The 21,434-nt window shown below is 42.0% G+C and overlaps 1 protein-coding gene and 1 pseudogene across 3 annotated transcripts in view; both read left to right on the top strand.

The window, feature by feature from the left end:
• Positions 1–21,434, top strand: part of PCSK5 (proprotein convertase subtilisin/kexin type 5) — a 465,096-nt gene that overhangs the window by 435,510 nt on the left and 8,152 nt on the right. For all 3 annotated transcript variants that reach the window (XM_073878061.1, XM_025891381.2, XM_073878060.1), the window contains one exon: positions 3,120–3,337. In XM_073878061.1, coding sequence (XP_073734162.1) covers positions 3,120–3,337 — 218 coding nt within the window. The remainder of the gene's footprint in view (positions 1–3,119; positions 3,338–21,434) is intronic.
• LOC141370206 (A-kinase anchor protein 17A pseudogene) lies at positions 8,321–9,469 on the top strand (annotated as a pseudogene).

The following is a 21,434-nucleotide window of genomic DNA, read 5'->3' as shown; positions in this document are numbered from 1 at the left end:
CCTTCAGCTCAGGTCGTGATCCCAGGGTCCTGGGATCGAGCCCCACATCGGGCTCCCTGCTCTGCAGGAAGCCTGCTTCTCCCTCTCCCACTCCCCCTGCTTGTGTTCCATCTCTTGCTGTCTGTCTGTCAAATAAATAAATAAAATCTTAAAAAAATTAAAAGAAGACAATTTTTCCATTGGGAAGTATGTGAAGTTACTCACTGGGGAGGAGAGGCACAGGCTGCCATAAAACTCTTTAACGGGGTATTAATGAGGTATAAGTGGAAATATTTAACAGCGATGGTTCCTTTTATAAAATTGATGTTCCATGCGCATTGCATCAATCTCATATGGTAAATATCCTTGCCTCGGAAAGGCAGGAATATGATCCTCTGAACCCTTTACCCACACCCATAATTATTTTAGTGTTTAACCTCAGAGCAGGGTTTTTTTTTTTTTTTTAAAGATTTTTGTTTATTTGTCAGAGAGAGAAAGAGCCCAAGCAGGGGGAGTGGCAGGCAGAGGGAGAAGCAGGCTCCCCACTGAGAAGGAGCCCAATGCGGGACTCGATCCCAGGACCCTGGGATCATGACCTGAGTCAAAGGCAGATGCTTAACTGACTGACCCACCCTGGAGCCCCGTGGCCATCTATCTTAAAAACAACCTATCACATTAGTAACATTAGTAAAGAACATGTATGCTGCTTTGGAGTTTACCAAGTATTTCTACTCAGAATATATTTTTATATTATGATTCGGTTCTCCAACAATCCTCGGAGATCCACTTATTCTCCCCATCTTACAGATGACAAAATTGAGGCTCAAAGAGGTTAAGTGACTTGCCCAACGTCACAAGGCTACTCATACACCGTGGGGCCAAGACGAGAAATCAGATCTTCTGACTTCACACCCCTGTATTTTCTGTGTGGAAAGGTGTGCGTTTCTACCTTTTCCCATAGCTTTCTCTTTCGAGTCTTCTGTCGCCTTTATTGGCTCTTTAGTTCCTGACTGATGCTTTCTTTGTCCTCCCTTCATCACCCTGTCTCTCTCACCCCCCAGGCTTACTGATTGACTCGGCAGTACTTTTCCTCTCCTAATGGCAGAAGGTAAAACAAGGCCTGATTTGCCACAAGCTGGGCCACTGAGGTACAAGTGCTCAAGTCAGGGACAGGTGGCGAGGGAGAGGCAGACTCAGCACTACCTTGTCCTGGTTTTAGTTTCCAATGACTTAGTGGAACTGAAATAAGCTTTAGGGAACCTCACGCGGCAAATAGTTTCAGGCCGGAGAAGCCAAGGGCAAACCATCAAGTTTCAAGGACAGCTTCAATGTGCCAGGGTCCAGAGATGCCAAAAAGGGTCAGATGACGTCTAGAAGTTCATCTTTGTCAACGATTTCTTTTCTCTCTTCTATCTAACTTTAAAAATTTTTATTTACTTTGCCTTGCTTTGTTATAGCGGTAAACAGGTTCAAATCACATGAGCCCACTTCATGAGCTGTTTGACATTAAGCCAATTGTCTAAATTCTCTGAGCCTTAATTTTTACTTACGTAAAATAGGGATGATAATATCTAAATCATGAGGTTTGCTTTGAGATTTAATCATACAATTCATAATTATCACGAATATGTGTGATTTATAATGTGCCAGGCGCTGTTCTAACAATTTTCTCAACAATAACTTGTTTAGTTTTAGCTACTAACATTAGCCACATATTACAGACCTGAGACAGAGATGTTGTGGGACTTGCCCAAGGTTTCACAGCTCATAAGTGGAATTGCTTGGCTTTGACCCCATGCAGTTTGTTCCAGAAGGCAAGCTCCAGACTGCATGGCTCTAGTGTCTCCCTTTTAGGTTCAAGAAGGTGAAATAATGTCTATGAAGTCCCTAGTGTACCACCAGGTACATAGTAAAAAGGTAATGAACAGTGATTATGGTTATATTTAGCCTCCAAAAGTTTTTTCAGAGGTTACATCTATTATGATGTAAACATTAGCATCATTTATGTCATTTTTCTATTTCAAGATAGATTTTATTTATTTATTTGTCAGAGGAAGAGAGAGAGACAGCGTGCACAAGCAGGGGGAGGGGCAGAGGCAGAGGGAGAAGCAGACTCCCAGCTGAGCCCGATGTGGGGGCTCGATCCCAGGACCCTGGGATCATGACCTGAGCCAAAGGCAAACACTTAACCAACTGAGCCACCCCCAGACGTCCCCCAAGATAGGAGATGTTTTTTAAAATTGCGAAACTCGAAGAATCACTCAGAGGTACATCAAAAACATCTTCCATACCCTGATCCCAGTCAACAAAACGTGAAGTTTGAATCTTCCAGTGGAGAAGCACATGGGTATAGAGAAGGCAAAAGTAGTGAATAATTATTATGGTTCTACTGCATGTGTTAAGTCCTTTCGTGTGTGTTACCTAATTCAAAATTCACAAAAAGCAGGGGAGGGGTTGTAGTGCCCAATTTAAAGATGAGAAAACTGATTTATATTGTAGTACCCAATTTAAAGGTAAGAAAACTGAGTCATTAGATTTATTAGTATCACTACAGGCATACCTCGGAGATGCCGCAGTTCACTTCCAGACCACTGCAATAAAGTGAATATTGCAATAGAGCAAGTTCAAATGAAGTTTTCAGTTTCCCGGGGCATATATGTAAAAGTTAGGCTTACACGATACTCTAGCCCATTAAGTGTGCAATAGCATTATGTCTAAAAGAGCAATCTACATACCTAAATTAAAAAATACTTAATTGCCAAAAAATGCTAACCATCATCTGAGCTTTCAGTAATCACTGATCACAGATGTCCATAACAAGTATTATAATAATAATGAAAAAGTTTGAAATATTGCAAGAATTACCAAAATGTGACAGAAACATGAAGTGAGCAAGTGGTATTGGAAAAACAGCACTGAAAGACTTGCCCCAATGTGCAGTAGCTGCGAAGCGCAATAAAGCTAAGTGTAATAATATGAGGTGTGCCCATAGTAACGTATCTACTGAGTAACGGTAACAAGTAGAGTCTTAAGTCACCCAGCCTGGAACCGAACACCCCATGCGACTCACCCTGATTTTTCCACCACACCCAACTTAAGAGCAAAGCTTATTCAGTCTTTGTTTCCCCGCTTGGTTTCAGATATTACGCAGAAATCTCCACGGGACGGTGCAAGAGGTGCAGCAAGAGCTGCAAGGCATGCCAGGGCCCGCGGCCCACCGACTGCCTGTCTTGCGATTCGTTTTTCTTTCTGCTCCGCATCAAGGGAGAGTGTCATCGCACCTGCCCAGAGCATTACTATGCAGAGCAAGGCACACGGACGTGTGAGAGATGCCACCCGACCTGCGACAAATGCAAAGGTGAGGGTGTATCTGTCGTTTTGCCCGTGTAGATGGGAAGATGAGGATTCCTTTGTGCCTGGCCCCTCTGTTTTCATCACCTGCAGAGCTTTCTCTCGCTTGCCAACCCGGCCAATCCTCTCCAGCATCAGCACCTCTCCCCTGGACCGCCCCCCTGCACTATCCTGCCGTCTCTTCAGACCCTCCCAGCCTTCCAGGCCCAGATACAAGCATCGTCTCCCCCCAGGAGGTGCTTCCCACCTGCTCTGTCCTCCTCAGCTTGTTGAACTTGGAATCTGCCTAGGGAGTTTTATTTTTATTATTACAACAGCTACTTAAGATGTCTGTCTCTAGCTCTCCCAAGCTCCGTTCTCACTTTCCTGAGACCGACTTCTCTTTCCCAGAGAACCCTAGAATCAACATGTCCCAGAATAAACACAATCTGGGTTTCCTCTGATAGTCACTCTTTCTGTTAATGGACCCGCTATCCAACCAATACCTTAACGATATCCTCCCCTTGCCTCCTGCCCAACCCACCTGCTCTCCAACAAAGGTAAACTTCAAGATCTGCTGATTTTCTCTCCTAAGCATTTCTGTACTCAGATCTCTCTCATTCTAAGCATCTCTCAGTCAACTTTCTGAAGTACCAGCATGTGACCTCGACTCTGGTCTTGCCACCCCCAGGTCATCCTGTACAGTAATGTCAGAGTGATCAAAAATTCCCATCTGCTGGGCATGGAAAGATGATCAGTGTGAATTATTCTCAACATTGAAGAAATACCTCCTACAGTGTTTTAATTGTTAAAACTTATTAGGTTAATATTTGTAGTTGGTACAGTACATTTCTGCTATCCTTTTCAAAATTATCTTGGCTATTTCCAGCCCCATTGTTTGTTTGTTTTTAAGATTTCATTAATTGATTTGACAGAGAGAGCGAGCACAGGTAGGGGGAACAGCCGACAGAGGGAGAAGCAGGCTCCTCGCCAAGCAGGGAGCCCAATGTGGGGCTTGATCCCAGGACCCCGGGATCACGACCCAAGCTGAAGGCAGCAGCTTAATTGACTGAGCCACCCAGGCGCCCCTCCAGCCCCTTTTCTATATAAATTTTATACACAGTCACATTTCATTTAAAAAAAAAATCTCTTGGACATTAACTCGCTTTAACTGAATTTATTTGGGGGAGGGGAAATCCATCTTTATGATCCTGACTCATCACATCTATGAACATTGCTATATCTCTGCAATCTATGCATTTACTTTTTGTCCTTCAATAAATGTCCAATAATTTTAATTTTTAAAAGGTGATTAAGGTCTTTCCCCAGCCAGTCCTTTTAGCTTATGACCTTGCCTCTCCTTCCATGTGCTCTAGAACCTAGAGCCACTCAGCAGCTACCAAACTCATTATACTCCTTCATGCCTCTGTGCCTTTTGTCTATGTGTTTCCTCTTTCTGGGGAATGATGCTGTAGGCAACTCTCAACTTAGAAGACCCAGCTTGGGCATCGTTTCCTCCGCGAAGCTTTTCTTACTCCTCCCAGAAATGTTCTTCCTTCTTCTGGTTCTGTAATATACTGCTTTATCATAGCTCTTTTTACATTAATTTTAATTAATCATGTCCATCTCGCCTAGTAACTGTGAGACCCTCAGAGCTAGGATTGTGTCACATTTATTTTGTATACCCTGTTCTAGTCTAGACTGTAACACATAGTAAGTGCTCATTTAGTGTTTGCTGATTGAATGAACACAAAACAAACAAATCCTAAAGTCTTTTTGCAAATTGGAAAATTCTCCATTATTATATCTCCAAATGTTGCTTCTCCACCCTTTCCTCTAATCTCCTTTTCTGGAATTCCTTATTTAATGTCACTCAGACTTTCCTGATCTCTATGTCTCCTACCTACTGTTTTATATTTCTACCTCTTTGACTCGCTGTGGTTTATACTAGGTTAATTCATCAGCACTCTATTCCATTTCTCTAATTTGTTCTCTGTACTTAGTCTAAAGTTCAGCCCATCTATTATTTTAGGGGTTTTTTTTTAATTTAAATAACTTACTTTTAAATTTTTAAAGTATTTCTTTATACCCATCTCTTTTTGTTTCATATCTTCCTATTTATATTTCCTAATTGACCCTTTCTTTATAGGTATTCCGTCTTTTTATTTTTTGAATATCTTTAATATACTGACTTTTAAAACTTTGTCAAGCTTCTCTATAAAACTGAAGTTTTTTTTATTTGAAGTAAATTCGTGTTCTAATTGTTGATTGTGTTTATCATCTTAGTGTTCATTTTCTCCATATATTTTGGATTTTTGGTCTTGAGTTCCTTCTGAATGGGAAATTTCATCCTTCACTCCCCTCTTCTCTCTCCCTCTTTATCCTTACTCCTCTCAGCCTAGCAGTATTTTGGGTTAACTCTGCCTGTTCCTCCCACCCTGAAACTCAGTCCAGAAATAGGACATCCCAGCATTCCTGAAGGGGATGCTGATGACAACGCAGATCCCATCAGCAACCCAACTGGCAGCCCCAGAGAGTTCCTGGTCAGGGGGTGAGGTCTAGAGGGGCAGTGTCCCCCTTTGACTCTTGTTTTAAGATCTCAGCCTGGATTTTGGCCCACATCTAACATGAAACACTTTTAGTTCCTATTATGATAGAAAATTTAAACTCACAGCCACCATCCCCTATATCTAGACCCAGAGCAAAGCAGGTGGGTGGCATGAATCAGACAACTATTATATATTTATATTCCTTTTCTGGTCCAAAGTGATTTCATCTTATTTTTGAGCCCACCTAGCCTTTATTTATTTTTGGTTCTTTTTATATTTATTCTACCATTTCAGTATGTGGAGTGTATGGGTTAGGTCAAAATCTGAAATCATATATGATTTTTTTTTTAATGTATGTGTGTTATAATGGATAATCAGATTCTTAGCAAAGCATTATGCCCTAAACTATCCTTCTGCTAATACAAATGCCTAGGGGGTCGGTACATTTTAGAGTGTTTGTTTTGGGTTTTTTGGTACTTAATACTTTTAAATGAAATAAGCAAAGGCCAACCTGTTAGAGCCTGCTTCTAATCTTGCTTCCTTTCCCTTCCAAAATGATTCATCTTGGAGCAGTTAGTTGACTACATAGAAACATCAAGAATGGAGATGAGAAATCAGCTCCTTCCCCACACTGGGAGAAGATCATCAGCCACCCTTGCTGTCTACCCACTAAATTGACCTTCCTAAGTACCATCTTGATGATATTTTAAAATGACTTCTCCCCAGGTGCTTCCCAAGTACACAGGAATATAGTCTTCTCCAGATTGAAGGTGGCTTCCATTATCACTTATGTCTTAATGCCCCAAATCTACTTCTCTTTCCCAAATGGTTTTCCTGAGCTCTAGTTCCATACATCCAATTGCCTGTTAATCTAATGAGTTGCTCAACACCTTGAACTTGAAATGTAAATGCATTTTTCTCCAGCCCACCTCACCCCATTCATAGACACCTTTTTCTATGCTCCCCATCTTGATGAATGGTTCCACCACTGACCCAGTTGCCTGAGGCAGGAACATGGTCATTTCCCTCTTATCCTCCTGTCTCAACCCTCACATTCGATTTGTCCTCAAGTCCTGTCAAATCCATGCCTATCTCTTAATTCTCTCTCTCCCCTCTTTGCTTTGTAGTATTACTGCCTTAGTTCAGACTTGTATGTCCCCTTACCTGAGTTATTCACCAGTCTCTGACTTTCTTACTTCCAGTATTAGCCACTCTATAACCAACCAGTCCTCTATTATGTTCTCAGATTGATCTTTCTATGTGACAAATACCATAATGATACTTCTCTGCTTAAAAATGACTCTCCAGGGTGCCTGGGTGGCTCAGTTGTTAAGCGTCTGCCTTGAGCCCAGGTCATGATCCCAGGGTCCTGGGATCGAGCCCCATGTTGGGCACCCTACTCAGCAAGAAGCCTGTTTCTCCCTCTCCCACTCCCCCTGCTTGTGTTCCCTCTCCCACTGTGTCCCTATCAAATAAATAAATAAATAAAATCTTTAAAAAAAAAAAGATTACTTAAAAAAAAATGACTCTCCACTGGGGGCACCTGCATGCCCCCAGCACAGTTAAGCGTACAATTCTTGGTTTTGGCTCAGGTCATGATCTCAGGGTCCCAGGATCAAGCCCTGCATCAGGCTCTGCACTCAACAAGGAGTCTGCTGGTACCTCTCTCTCTGTTCCTCCCTCACACTCACTCATGTTCTCTCTCTCAAATAAATGAAACAATCTTTTTAAATAAAATGACTCTCTTTCCATTGATTTTAGAATAGAATCTTGACTTAGTAACTCTGCAGAGTTACTTAGAACCTCATAGAGGTTCTTCATCCTGGGACTCACCTCACCCCTCACCACCTTCTCCACCACCTTCTAAATCCAGGCAAAATTAGTTTCTGTAAACCTGAGCCAACCTTGCCCTTTCTCATTCCTGAATACTTTCTCCAGCCTACTGTGCATGGCTACCTCTTTCTAATCCATTACAGTCAATATTTCCTCTACAAAGCCATCCTTAATCCCTCTATTCTGTGTTCCTTTAGTACTCTGCATTCATCCATCTACTTAGTTCTTCAACAAATGTTTCTCCTGCAGTATGGCCCAGACAAGGATTCAACTGTGAACAAGGCAGCCAGGGCCCTGGAGCCCAGAGGGCATGTTTTATGTTATTTATTCTTTATCTCTCTCTCTCTTTAGACTGAGGTCCTCAAAGGCACAAATTAATATGTCCCACCTTTGTTTTTTGTTTTTGTTTTTTAATCTATTTATTTATTTATTAGAGAGAGAGAGAGAGCATGAGTGGGGGTAGGAGGGGTGGAAGGAAAGGGAGAAGCAGACTCCTCGCTGAGCAGGGAGCCCAACATGGGGCTCGACCCCAGGACCCTGAGATCATGACCCAAGCCGAAGGCAGCTGCTTAACTGACTGAGCCACCCAGGTGCCCCAACTCACTCACCTTTGTATCCCTACCACTTAGATGGTCACAGGGATAAGCAGTCGCGGCGGCCAGTGGCTCCAAGGGCACCTCCAGCAAACGGTGGTGGTGCCAGGCAGGGAGTCCATCCATGCCTGCTGGGCTAAGGCAGCAGCTACTATAGTCCACGACACGTCTGGGACAGTGGAGCTCTGTCCTCCGTAGGCCTCTATCTCCAGCCCATCATGAAGGTAACAATCAGCGTCGCCCTCCACGGCTGAAGCAGCAGGGGAAGTCCATGTCCAGCAGGCAGGGGCTGGAAAAGCTTAAGGCCATGGTGCACAATCGCCAGTTCTCCACCCTGTGGATTTCCAAGGGCACCACGGACCTCATCTACTTGGAGGGCAATGTAGGCAAGAATCTGGTCACGTCTTTCCTGGCCTGCCTCCACGGCAAAGTCGTGAAGCTTGGAGGCTTCTGGAGTCTTCAAGGTGCTGCCGCCAAGTTCAAAATCAATTTCCCCACATGCCAGGGGACTCTTTCTTCCATGACACAAAGGAAGAGAATGAAATGCTCGCCAGAGAGAGGCCAGGCACGAGTCACCTGGAGCAGCTACCCTGCACATTGTTTGCCCCAAGAGTCAGCCCAGCAAGGAGGTCCTGGTCAAGGTACCTGAGAAGTGTGGGGAGATGGAGAACATGGACATCCCCACGCTGGACCCACAACAGGAGGAGATGACAGGCCAGAACTTCCACACCTTCCGTTTCGGGGACACTTGAACTTCCAGGCCAAGGTCACATACCGCGAGTTTGTATGTGGGCTTCATCCAAGCGCCGAGCACCCTGAGCCGCCTGAAGCTCGTCTGGGGAGGCTAGGAGCCCCAGGCCGCTCTTCCTCTTGATTCCAAACACCTGAGGGACGCCTCGCCTCGCTGAAGACACAGCAGCTCGAGGGGCAGAAACTTCAGGAGCTGGAAGAACAAAGAAGATCAAAGCACCAAGAGAAAGGAGGCAGAGGAGAGGCAGAGAGCAGAGCCAAGGAAAGACAAAGAACAAGAAGAATTGGAGAGAGAAAGAAAAAGAGAGGAGAAGCTTCTGTCAGAATCAGAAAAAGCTCGAGAAGCCACAAGCAGAGGAGCAGAAAAAGCTACAGGAGAAAGCGAAGTTGACAGAGCGGAAGTTGCTGCTCGGAGAAAACGTATCGGTCAGGTGAATGGTCGGGCTGCTAAACTGAGCCAGGATACCTGCCCGCGGGGCGTGGCTGGTCTTGATCTTCAGCTCGGGAGCCACCTGTGGGTTCCTCTGATATGTGGGGTCAATGTCACGCCCCCGCCACCGCTCTCTTCAGCTGCTTGCAATCTTAACCCCCTCCCCCCGCAAAAAAATAAGTCTTAATGCCAAGAAGAAAAAAACCTCGGAATACTCAATTTTTTATTGTTTTAGAGTGACTATCCGTGACATAAACATTAAATTACTCTTAGCTACAAAGTGCTTAGGCTAGTGGACAATCTAAACTTAGCCTGAGAGTGGTCACGTCCTATTCATACCACACCGAGAATTTCTTTTAAGTAACTCACAACATGGTGTATCAGCACTATCCAAATGAAACATAATGCAAGCCATATACACATTTTTTTTAAATTTTTCAGTGGTCACATTTTAAAGAATAAAAATAAACGGGTAAAATTCATTTTCATAATATATGTATTTAGTTAATATATCCAAAATATAATCATTTGAACATGTAATCAATGCAAAAATTGACTTTTTTCTTTTTTTAATTTTTTTATTGTTATGTTAATCACCATACATTACATCATTAGTTTTTGATGTAGTGTTCCATGATTCATTGTTGGTGTATAACACCCAGTGCTCCGTGCAGTACATGCCCTCCTTAATGAAGTCTTTGCGATCTGATGTTTATTTTACATTAACAACACAACTCAAGTTGTTCTAGCCACATTTCCAGGGCTCAGTAGCCACATGAGGCTAGTGGCTACCGCACTGGCCAGCACATGTCTAATTTAGAATAACGGTTTCAGATGGGATTTTAGCGGCAGACCATCTTCTTCAGATGAAATCTTAGGCTGGATCCTATGATGTAAATTGACCAGAGCAGAGCAGCTCAGATTGGAGCGTGGAGAGCAGGCGGAATCTCAAGAGCCCCACTTAGAATGATGCCCTCATTTGCCCCTCGAGCCACTCCCAGGCAGTCCTTGAGCAAGTCCACGAAAACTCTGCCATGCAGTGGCTCTCACCCTTCTCCTATTGCGCAATTGACTCCAATCTTTGAAAGAATTGGCCTTCCGAACACACTTGCTTTAAGTAACCATACACTTGTGTTCTCTTGTTTTCATTCCAGAGGCACCTATAGTCGCTGTTCAATACTTCTAATCAGAACAAGATAAATGAGAGAATACATTGAATTGGGGGTGGGGGCGGGGTGGGAGGGTGGTGGAAAGTTGGCATTATCACTAGTAAATGTGGAGTTCGCTTTCCATTAGATTTTCTGATACCACCATTACTAGATGTGTGGGGCCTTTATTCTAAGTAGGATTGCCAGATAAACCCTATACTTTGATGTACTAAATCTGACAACCCTAATCCCAATGTCCTAGGGCGGTGCAGTGGGCTGGAGCCCTTGGGTTTTTCATCAAGACCAGGCAACCACCATTAGGTTAGTTAATGTCTCAGCCTCAGCCAATCAAAACAGAACACCAGCATTTTAAGATTTTTTTTTTTTTGCAGAGATTGTAGAAATTATTAGTGATCTTGTAAGCACGGTTTAAAAAACTATAAATTTCTTTAATTGGGTTTGAGATTTCCTCAGTGGATTAAGGATGATGGTTCTTAGGATTTCCAGTCTCAAAAGTTCATCAACACATCCAGACAATGAAATACTATTCAGTGCTAAAAAGAGATGAGCTATCAAGCCATGAAAAGACATGGAGGAAGTGTAAATGCATATTACTAAGTGAAGGAAGCTGACCTGAAAAGGCTACATATTGTATGATTCCAACTATAAGACATTTTGGAAAAGGCGAAACTATGGTGGAGACAGTAAAAGGTCAGTGGTCGCCAGGGGTGGTGGGCAGGTAGAGATGAATAGATGGAGCACAGAGGATTTTAGAGCAGTGAAAATATTCTGTATGATATTATAATGACAGCTATGTATTATTATATATTGGTCCAAACCCATAGAATGTACAACAGCAAGAGAGAACCCTAAGGTAAACTAGAGACTTTGGGTGAAAATGATATGTCTATATAGGTTTATCTTTGGTTAAAAAAAAAAAAAACTACGATTCTGGTGATTGATGTTGATAATGGGGGACCCTATGCATGTGTGGGGGCAGAGTCCATGGGAAATCTCTGTACCTTCCCCTCTATTTTGTCGTAAACCTAAAACTCCTCTAAAAAAAAAATAGTCTTACAAAAAAAAGTACATCAACACATCCTCCCTGAGAAGGTACTCAAAGGGTGGCTGGTCCAAGCTGGGTGCATCTTGCAGCCATTCTGAGGCTTGTGCCTCCTCCTGTATTTGACCTGAACCCTAGATGTGCCTGGTAGAAGTTTTCCACGTGTGGGGCTCATCATGTCTGCCATCCTTCCTTCACCAAGCCACACACGTCCTGTCCTGCGTAGTGAATCTTTGTGTTGCCTTCCAGTTTTGCAATATCTAGATTATAAAACTTGGGTGCAGGTTTTCTCCTAGGTTATAAACTGGGTGGAAAAAAGCGTGAATTCCAAGGTACCTTCCTAAAACATTAGCTGTCATACTAAGAAATGAAGAGGCACAAAAATTACAGGGAAAATTTAGCGACCTAAATAAGCAATTTACCAACTAGATTTTATTTCATTCACATTTGACTGCCCAATGGTATCAGAGTAGTAAAAAAATACACCAAAGCACTGGACAGGGTGAGGGTAGGGCAGAGATGGCACACCAAGGCCTAATATTACCTTTGTATGCGGTTGGTTCCTCCATAATTCGCTCATTCCTTACCTTTACACAATTAACTTTTTATTTATCATCCTCACAAAATTGTTTGAAATAAAAATCCAGGCTGGTAGCCAAAACTGCCTAAGTCTTTCCAGCTTCCTCTTCCTGTGTGGAATGACAACATGGATGTCCCCGGGGTTTGCTTTGCATTGCTGAACTCATCCTGTGGGGGTCAGTCCAAGGGAAAGCCAATAGTGAGTTCTGAATTCTAAAGAAATATCAAAGCCATCTTTATAGGTCCCACGGTTCCTGCAGATCCTTAGAAGCAAAGATAAATGTAGGTTGTTAAACTTGGAAACAATAGAAAACAATCTGGAAATTAACAAACTGCCTTTGGCAAAAGACTGTGTACCCAGGGTGTACAGATTTTGCAATAAATCAATATAGGAGATGTAACTTGTGACGGGCAGTGCCTTTGGGGATCACCCCATGATATGAACTTCTGCCAAATTGCTGCTGGCCTTCTAGAAAATAGAAACAATCTTAACACACATATGTTGTGACCTAATCTTTCTACTATATTTTTCTCTTTTAATTTTTCCTACCCTTCATTTCTCTTCATTAAAAAAAGAACTTTAGTTGGAGTAAGACATCTAAGCTATGTTTTAGAAAAATGTAGGTTGGGAAAAGGAAGAAAGGAAGAAAAGAAGGAGGGGAAGATTCTTTCATCAGAGACCAGAGTTATGTTCCAGAACATGTAAGAGATTCTGTATGAAGCTAGAGGTAAGATAAAAATAGGATGCCTTTCTCACATTTCAAACTATACTATAAATCTACGGTAATCAAAATGGTATGGTAATGGCACAAAAATAGACACATAGATCGACGGAACAAAATAGAGACCCTAGAAATAAACCCATGCTTACATAGTTAATTAATCTATAACAAAGGAGGCAAGAATATTCAATGGGGAAGAGACAGTGTCTTCAATAAATGGTGTTGGGAAAACTGGACAGCCACATGCCAAAGAATGAAACTGGACCACTTTCTTACACCATACACAAAAATAAACTAGAAATGGATTAAAGGCTTAAATGTAAGACCTGAAACCATAAAACTCCTAAAAGAAAATACAGGCAATAAACTCTTGAACATCACAATATGTATCAGCAAAACTTATTAGCAATATTTTTCTGGATCTGTCTTCTCACGTAAGAGGAACAAAAGCAAAAAATAAATAATTGGAACTACATCAAACTACAAAGCTTTTGCACAGCAAAGGAAACTATCAATAAAACAAAAGGACAACCTACTGAATAGAAGATAGTTGCAAATGAAATATCCAATAAGGGGTTAATACCCAAAATATATAAAGAACTCATACAACTTAACAAAAAAACAATCTGATTGCAAAATGGGCAGAGGTCTGGAATAGACATTTTTCCAAAGACATGCGGATGGCCTACAGTCACATGAAAAGATATTCAACATTATTACTCATCAGGGAAATGCAAATCAAAACCACAATGAGATATCTACCTTAGACTGGTCAGAATGACTAGTACCAAAGAGACAAGAAATGGCAGGGGGGCACCTGGGTGCCTCAGTCATTGGGCATCTGCCTTCGGCTCAGGTCAGAATTGCAGGGTCCTGGGATTGGGCCCCACATCGGGCTCCCTGCACCACGGGAAGCCTGCTTCTCCCTCTCCCACTCCCCCTGCTTGTGTTCCCTCTCTCACTGTCTCTCTTTCTGTCAAATAAATAAATAAAATCTTCAAAAAAAAAAAGGAAAAAAGAAATGGCAGGTATTGGTGAGGATGTAGAGAAAAGGGAATCCTTGTGCACTATTGGTAGGAATGTAAATTGGTACAGCCACTATGGAAAACAGTCTAGAGATTCGTCCAAAAATTAAAAATTGAAATACCATATTATCCATTAATTCCACATCTGTGTATTTATTCAAAGAAAAATGAAAACACTAATGTGAAAAGATATACCCCTCCTAAATTTATAGCAGCATTCTTTACAATAGCCAAATTATGGAAGCAGCCCATGTGTCCATTGACAGATGAATGGCCAAAGAAGATGTGGTATATTCATACAATGGAATGTTACTTATGCATAAAAAAAGAATGAAATCTTGTCATTCATGACAACATGGATGGACCTAGAGGGTACTATGCTAAGTGAAATAAGTCAGACAGGGAAAGACCAATACCATATGATTTCACTTTTATGTGGAATCCAAAAAAAAAGATAAATGAACAAACAAGTAAATTTATAACTACAGAGATCAAACTGGCAGTTACCAGAGGGCAGGGGATAGGACGATGAGTTCAAATATGAAGGGGATTACGAGGTACAAACTTCCAGTTATAAAATAAGTAAGTCACCAAGATGGAAAGTACAGCACAGGGAATATAGTCAATAATATTGTAATAATTTTGTATGGTGGGCAGATGGTGACAATACGTAGCGTGGTGGGCACTTTATAATGTACATAATTGTTGAATCACTGTTGTACAACTGAAAGTAATATAATATTTTATCTCAACTACACTTCAGTTGAAAACTTAAAAATAATAAAATGGCTTTGAATTTATATCACTACAGGCAGCCCCCAATCTAAGAAACATTTAGGTAATAAAGGTTTATTCTCTAAACTGTTGTTCAGAGCTCAGAATTTTCATAGAAACATCATAAATGATTGAGCTCAGAAATAAATAAATAAATAAATAAATAAATAAATAAATAAATAAGGGGGGCGGAGCAAGATGGCGGAGGAGTAGGAGACCTGGATTTCGTCTGGTCTCAGGAATTCAGCTGAATGGGGATTAAACCATTCTGAACACCTACGAACTCAACAGGAGATCAAAGAAGAGAGTAGCAACAGCTCTCTGAACAGAGAAACGACCACTTACTGGAAGGTAGGACGTGCGGAGAAGTGAATCCGAGGCGATATTCGGGAGGATAGACGGCGGGGGAGGGGGCCTCCGTTGGGCGCTTCTGGCAAGTGCTAGAGCCGCGGAGCACAAAATCGGACCTTTTAGAAGTCGGCTCCGCGGAGGGACGTCGCTCCAGTGGCTAAGCGGGGGGTGGAACCCTCGTGGGACAGTGTGGTCTCAGGACCCTCGGGGTCACAGAAAGGCCGGGGGTTCCTGAGTGCGGCAGAGCTCCCAGGTATCGGAGCGGGGAAGCCGGCTGCAGAGATGGAGCCGAGGCGCGGGCTCTCAGCTCGGGGTGGCCATAAACTGTGATCTGCGGCCCAGTCGGGCCACTGCTCCTCCAGCAGGGACCCAACAGGCTGCAGATCCGGGGAGGCTCCCCTTCCTCCCCCAGGAGGAGCGGCGCGGGAGCGCACCGCAGGGATCTGCTGGGTTTGGAGACTCCACACGGGGTCGGGTGCCAGAGATAGAAACCCTCGGTCACAGGCCGGGTGAGCACGGAGTGCGGCCAGAGACCGGGGACACGGGAGTGACTGCTTTTCTCTGGGGGCACACTGAGGAGCAGGGCCCCAAGTTCTCAGCTCCTCTGGGCAAAGATTGGGAGGCCACCATTTTCATCCTGGTCCTCCAGGGCTTGTAGGGAACAAAAGCTCCTGAGAGCAAACCAGAGCAGCTTGCTTAGCCCGGACCGACAAGGGCGGGGCAATTCCGCTTCCGGCAAAGACATTTGGGAACCACGGTAACAGGCCCCTCCCCCAGAAGATCAGCACGAACCGCCAGCAAGCCAAGACCAAGTTTACCGATCAAGGAGAACGGGAGAACTCCAGCGCTAGGGGAATACTGCACATAGAATTCATGGCTTTTTTACCATAATTCATTAGTTTTTCAAAGTTAATGTTTTTAACTGTTTTTTTTTTAATTTTTCTTTTTCCTTTTTTCAAACAACATCTTATCCATCCCTTTTTAAAAAAAAACATTTTTTATTTTTCATTTTTAGAGTCATATTTTTATCCCTTCATAGGACTTATCCTTATTTTTGGCATATATAAATAAGTTGTTCTCTCTTTAAAATGTTGAGATACAATTTCTTCTAACAGATCAAAATATACCCTAAATCACGAGTGTATGGCTTTGTTCTAGTCTCCTGCCTGATCACATTCTCTCCTTTTTTCTTTTTCTTTTTAAATCTTCTCCTTTCTTTTTAAAAACAACTTCTTATCTTATCAATTCCTTTTATAAAATCTTTTATAATTTTCATCTTTACAGTCATCTGCCATCCCTTCATTGTATCAACCCTTATTTTGTACATATATAAGTCTTTCTTCCTTTAAAACTTTAGCAGGCACTTTCTTCTAACAGACTAAAATATGGCCAAAAGCTAGTGTGTGGCACTGATCTATGCACTAGCCTGATCATATTTGATCATATTCTGGTTTTCCTTGTTTTGTTCTGTTTTTGTTTGTTTTCATCTTTTTCTTTTTCCTTTTTTTTCCTCTTCTTTCTTTCCCTTTCTTGTCCCCTGGTTTCAGGTCTTTTCTGATTTGTATAGAGTATATTTGCTGGAGACGTTGTTAACCTGTTAGCATTCTGTTCTCTCATTCATCTGTTCTCCTCTGGACAACATGACAAGACGAAAAAAATCACCTCAGCAAAAAGAACAAGATGTAGTACCGTCTGCCAGGGACCTGCTCAATATGGACATTAGTACGATGTTGGACCTAGAGTTCAGAATCATGACTTTAAAGATACTAGCTGGGCTTGAAAAAAGTGTGGAAGTTATTAGAGAAACCCTTTCTGGAGAAATAAAAGAACGAAAATCTAACCAAGTCGAAATCAAAAAGGCTATTAATGAGGTGCAATCAAAAATGGGGGCACTAACTGCTAGGATAAATGAGGCAGAAGAAAGAATCAGCGATATAGAAGACCAATTGATGGAAACTGAAGAGGCTGAGAAAAAGAGAGATAAACAACTACTGGATCACGAGGGCAGAATTCGAGAGATAAGTGATACGATCAGACAAAACAACATTAGAATAATTGGGATCCCAGAAGAAGAAGAAAGAGAGACAGGGGCAGAAGGTATACTGGAGCAAATAATAGCAGAGAACTTCCCTAATGTGGGAAAGGAAACAGGCATCAAAATCCAGGAGGCACAGAGAACCCCTCTCAAAATCAATAAAAATAGGTCAACACCCCGACATCTAATAGTAAAACTTACGAGTCTCAGAGACAAAGAGAAAATCCTGAAAGCAGCTCGGGAGAAGAGATATGTAACCTACAATGGTAGAAACATTAGATTGGCAACAGACCTATCCACAGAGACCTGGCAGGCCGGAAAGGACTGGCATGATATCTTCAGAGCACTAAATGAGAAAAATATGCAGCCAAGAATACTATATCCAGCTAGGCTACCATTGAAAATAGAAGGAGAGGGCGCCTGGGTGGCTCAGTTGGTTAAGCCACTGCCTTCGGCTCAGGTCATGATCCCGGAGTCCCGGGATCGAGTCCCGCATCGGACTCCCCCTTCTCTGTGGGGAGCCTGCTTCTCCCTCTGCCTCTGCCTGCCACTCCCCCTGCTTGTGCTCACTCTGTCTCTCTCTCTCTCTCTATGTCAAATAAATAAATAAAATATTTAAAAAAAAAAAAAAGAAAAGAAAATAGAAGGAGAGATAAACAGCTTCCAGGACAAACAAAAACTAAAGGAATTTGCAAACACAAAACCAGCCCTACAAGAAATATTGAAAGAGGTCCTCTAAGCAAAGAGAGAGCCTAAAAGCAGCATAGATCAGAAAGGAACGCAGACAATATACAGTAACAGTCACCTTACAGGCAATACAATGGCACTAAATTCATACCTTTCCATAGTTACCCTGAATGTAAATGGGCTAAATGCCCCAATCAAAAGACACAGGCTATCAGATTGGATTAAAAAACAAGACCCATTGATGTGCTGTCTGCAAGAGACACATTTTAGACCCAAAGACAACCCCAGATTGAAAGTGAGGGGGTGGAAAACCATTTACCATGCTAATGGACACCAAAAGAAAGCTGGGGTGGCAATCCTTATACCAGACAAATTAGATTTTAAAACAAAGACTGTAATAAGAGATGAGGAAGGACACTATATCCTACTTCAAGGGTCTATCCAACAAGAAGATCTAACAATTGTAAATATCTATGCCCCTAACGTGGGAGCAGCCAATTATATAAGGCAATTAATAACAAAAGCAAAGAAACACATTGACAACAATACAATAATAGTGGGGGACTTTAACACCCCCCTCACTGAAATGGACAGATCATCTAAGCAAAAGATCAACAAGGAAATAAAGACTTTAAATGAAACACTGGACCAAATGGACTTTACAGACATATTCAGAACATTCCATCCCAAAGCAACGGAATACACATTCTTCTCCAGTGCCCATGGAACATTCTCCAGAATTGATCACATCCTAGGTCACAAATCAGGTCTGAACCGGTACCAAAAGATTGGGATCATTCCCTGCATATTTTCAGACCACGATGCTTTGAAACTGGAACTCAATCACAAAAGGAAAGTCGGAAAGAACTCAAATACATGGAGGCTAAAGAGCATCCTACTAAAGAATGAATGGGTCAACCAGAAAATTAAAGAAGAATTAAAAAAAGTCATGGAAACCAATGAAAATGAAAACAAAACTGTTCAAAATCTTTGGGATACAGCAAAGGCAGTCCTGAGAAGAAAGTATATAGCAATACAAGCCTTTCTCAAGAAACAAGAAAGGTCACAAATACAAAACCTAACCCTACACCTTAAAGGAGCTAGAGAAAGAACAGCAAATAAAGCCTAAACCCAGCAGGAGAAGAGAAATAATAAAGATCAGAGCAGAAATCAATGAAATAGAAACCAAAAGAACAATAGAACAGATCAACGAAACTAGGAGCTGGTTCTTTGAAAGAATTAACAAGATGGATAAACCGCTGGCCAGACTGATCAAAAAGAAAAGAGAAATGACCCAAAGCAACAAAATCATGAATGAAAGAGGAGAGATCGCAACCAACACCGAGGAAATACAAACAATTCTAAGAACATATTACGAGCAACTGTATGCCAGCAAATTAGATAACCTGGAAGAAATGGGTGCATTCCTAGAGATGTATCAACTACCAAAATTGAACCAGGAAGAAATAGAAAACCTGAACAGACCTATAAGCGCTAAGGAAATTGAAGCAGTCATCAAAAATCTCCCAACAAACAAAAGCCCGGGACCAGATGGCTTCCCAGGGGAATTCTATCAGACATTTCAAGAAGAATTCATACCTATTCTCCTGAAACGGTTCCAAAAAATAGAAATGGAAGGAAAACTTCCAAACTCATTTTATGAGGCCACCATTACCTTGATCCCCAAACCAGACAAAGACCCCATCAAAAAGGAGAATTACAGACCAATATCCTTGATGAACATGGATGCAAAAATTCTCACCAAAATACTAGCCAATAGGATCCAACAGTACATTAAAAGGATTATTCACCACGACCAAGTGGGATTTATCCCTGGGCTGCAAGGCTGGTTCAACATCCGCAAATCAATCAACGTGATACAATACATTAACAAAAGAAAGAACAAGAATCATATGATCCTCTCAATAGATGCAGAAAAAGCATTTGACAAAGTACAGCATCCTTTCTTGATCAAAACTCTTCAGAGTATAGGGATAGAGGGTACCTACCTCAATATCATAAAAGCCATCTATGAAAAACCTACAGCGAATATCATTCTCAACGGGGAAAAGCTGAGAGCTTTTCCCCTAAGGTCAGGAACGCGGCAGGGATGTCCACTCTCACCACTGCTATTCAACATAGTATTAGAAGTCCTAGCCACAGCAATCAGACAACAAAAAGAAATCAAAGGCATCCAAATCGGCAAAGAGGAAGTCAAACTCTCACTCTTTGCAGATGAGATGATACTGTATGTGGCAAACCCAAAAGACTCCACCCCAAAACTGCTAGAACTCATACAGGAATTCAGTCAAGTAGCAGGCTATAAAATCAATGCACAGAAATCAGTGGCATTCCTATACACCAACAACAAGACAGAAGAGAGACAAATCAACAAGTTGATCCCATTTACAATTGCACCCAAAACCATAAGATACCTAGGAATAAATTTAACCAAAGAGGCAAAGGATCTGTACTCAGAAAACTATAAAATACTCATGAAAGAAATTGAAGAAGACACAAAGAAATGGAAAAACGTTCCATGCTCATGGATTGGGAGAATCAACATTGTGAAGATGTCAATGCTACCTAGAGCAATCTACACATTCAATGCAATCCCCATCAAAATACCATCCACTTTTTTCAAAGAAATGGAACAAATAATCCTAAAATTTGTATGGAACCAGAAGAGACCCCGAATAGCCAGAGGAATGTTGAAAAAGAAAAGCAAAGCTGGCGGCATCACAATTCCGGACTTCCAGCTCTATTACAAAGCTGTCATCATCAAGACAGTATGGTACTGGCACAAAAACAGACACCTAGATCAATGGAACAGAATCGAGAGCCCAGAAATGGACCCTCAACTCTATGGTCAACTCATCTCTGACAAAGCAGGAAAGAATGTCCAATGGAAAAAAGACGGTCTCTTCAACAAATGGTGTTGGGAAAATTGGACAGCCACATGCAGAAGAATGAAACTGGACCATTTCCTTACACCACACACAAAAATAGACTCCAAATGGTTGAAAGACCTAAACGTGAGACAGGAGTCCATCAAAATCCTAAAGGAGAACACACGCAGCAACCTCTTCGACCTCAGCCGCAGCAACTTCTTCCTGGAAACATCGCCAAAGGCAAGGGAAGCCAGGGCAAAAATGAACTCTTGGGATTTCATCAAGATAAAAAGCTTTTGCACAGCAAAAGAAACAGTCCACAAAACCAAAAGACAACCGACAGGATGGGAGAAAATATTTGCAAATGACATATCAGATAAAGGGCTAGTATCCAAAATCTATAAAGAACTTATCAAACTCAACACCCAAAGAACAAATGATCCAATCAAAAAATGGGCAGAAGACACGAACAGACATTTTTCCAAAGAAGACATCCAAATGGCCAACAGACACATGAAAAAGTGCTCCACATCGCTCGGCATCAGGGAAATCCAAATCAAAACCTCAATGAGATACCACCTCACACCCGTCAGAATGGCTAAAATTAACAAGTCAGGGAACGACAGATGTTGGCGGGGATGTGGAGAAAGGGGAACCCTCCTACACTGTTGGTGGGAATGCAAGCTGGTGCAACC

Source organism: Callorhinus ursinus, unplaced genomic scaffold (assembly GCF_003265705.2).
Source record: "Callorhinus ursinus isolate GAN/ISIS: 27379988/994484 unplaced genomic scaffold, GSC_fseal_2.0 scaffold28, whole genome shotgun sequence".
In the NCBI taxonomy this organism is placed as follows: Eukaryota; Metazoa; Chordata; class Mammalia; order Carnivora; family Otariidae; genus Callorhinus; species Callorhinus ursinus.
This window is presented reverse-complemented; position numbering and strand designations above follow the sequence as displayed.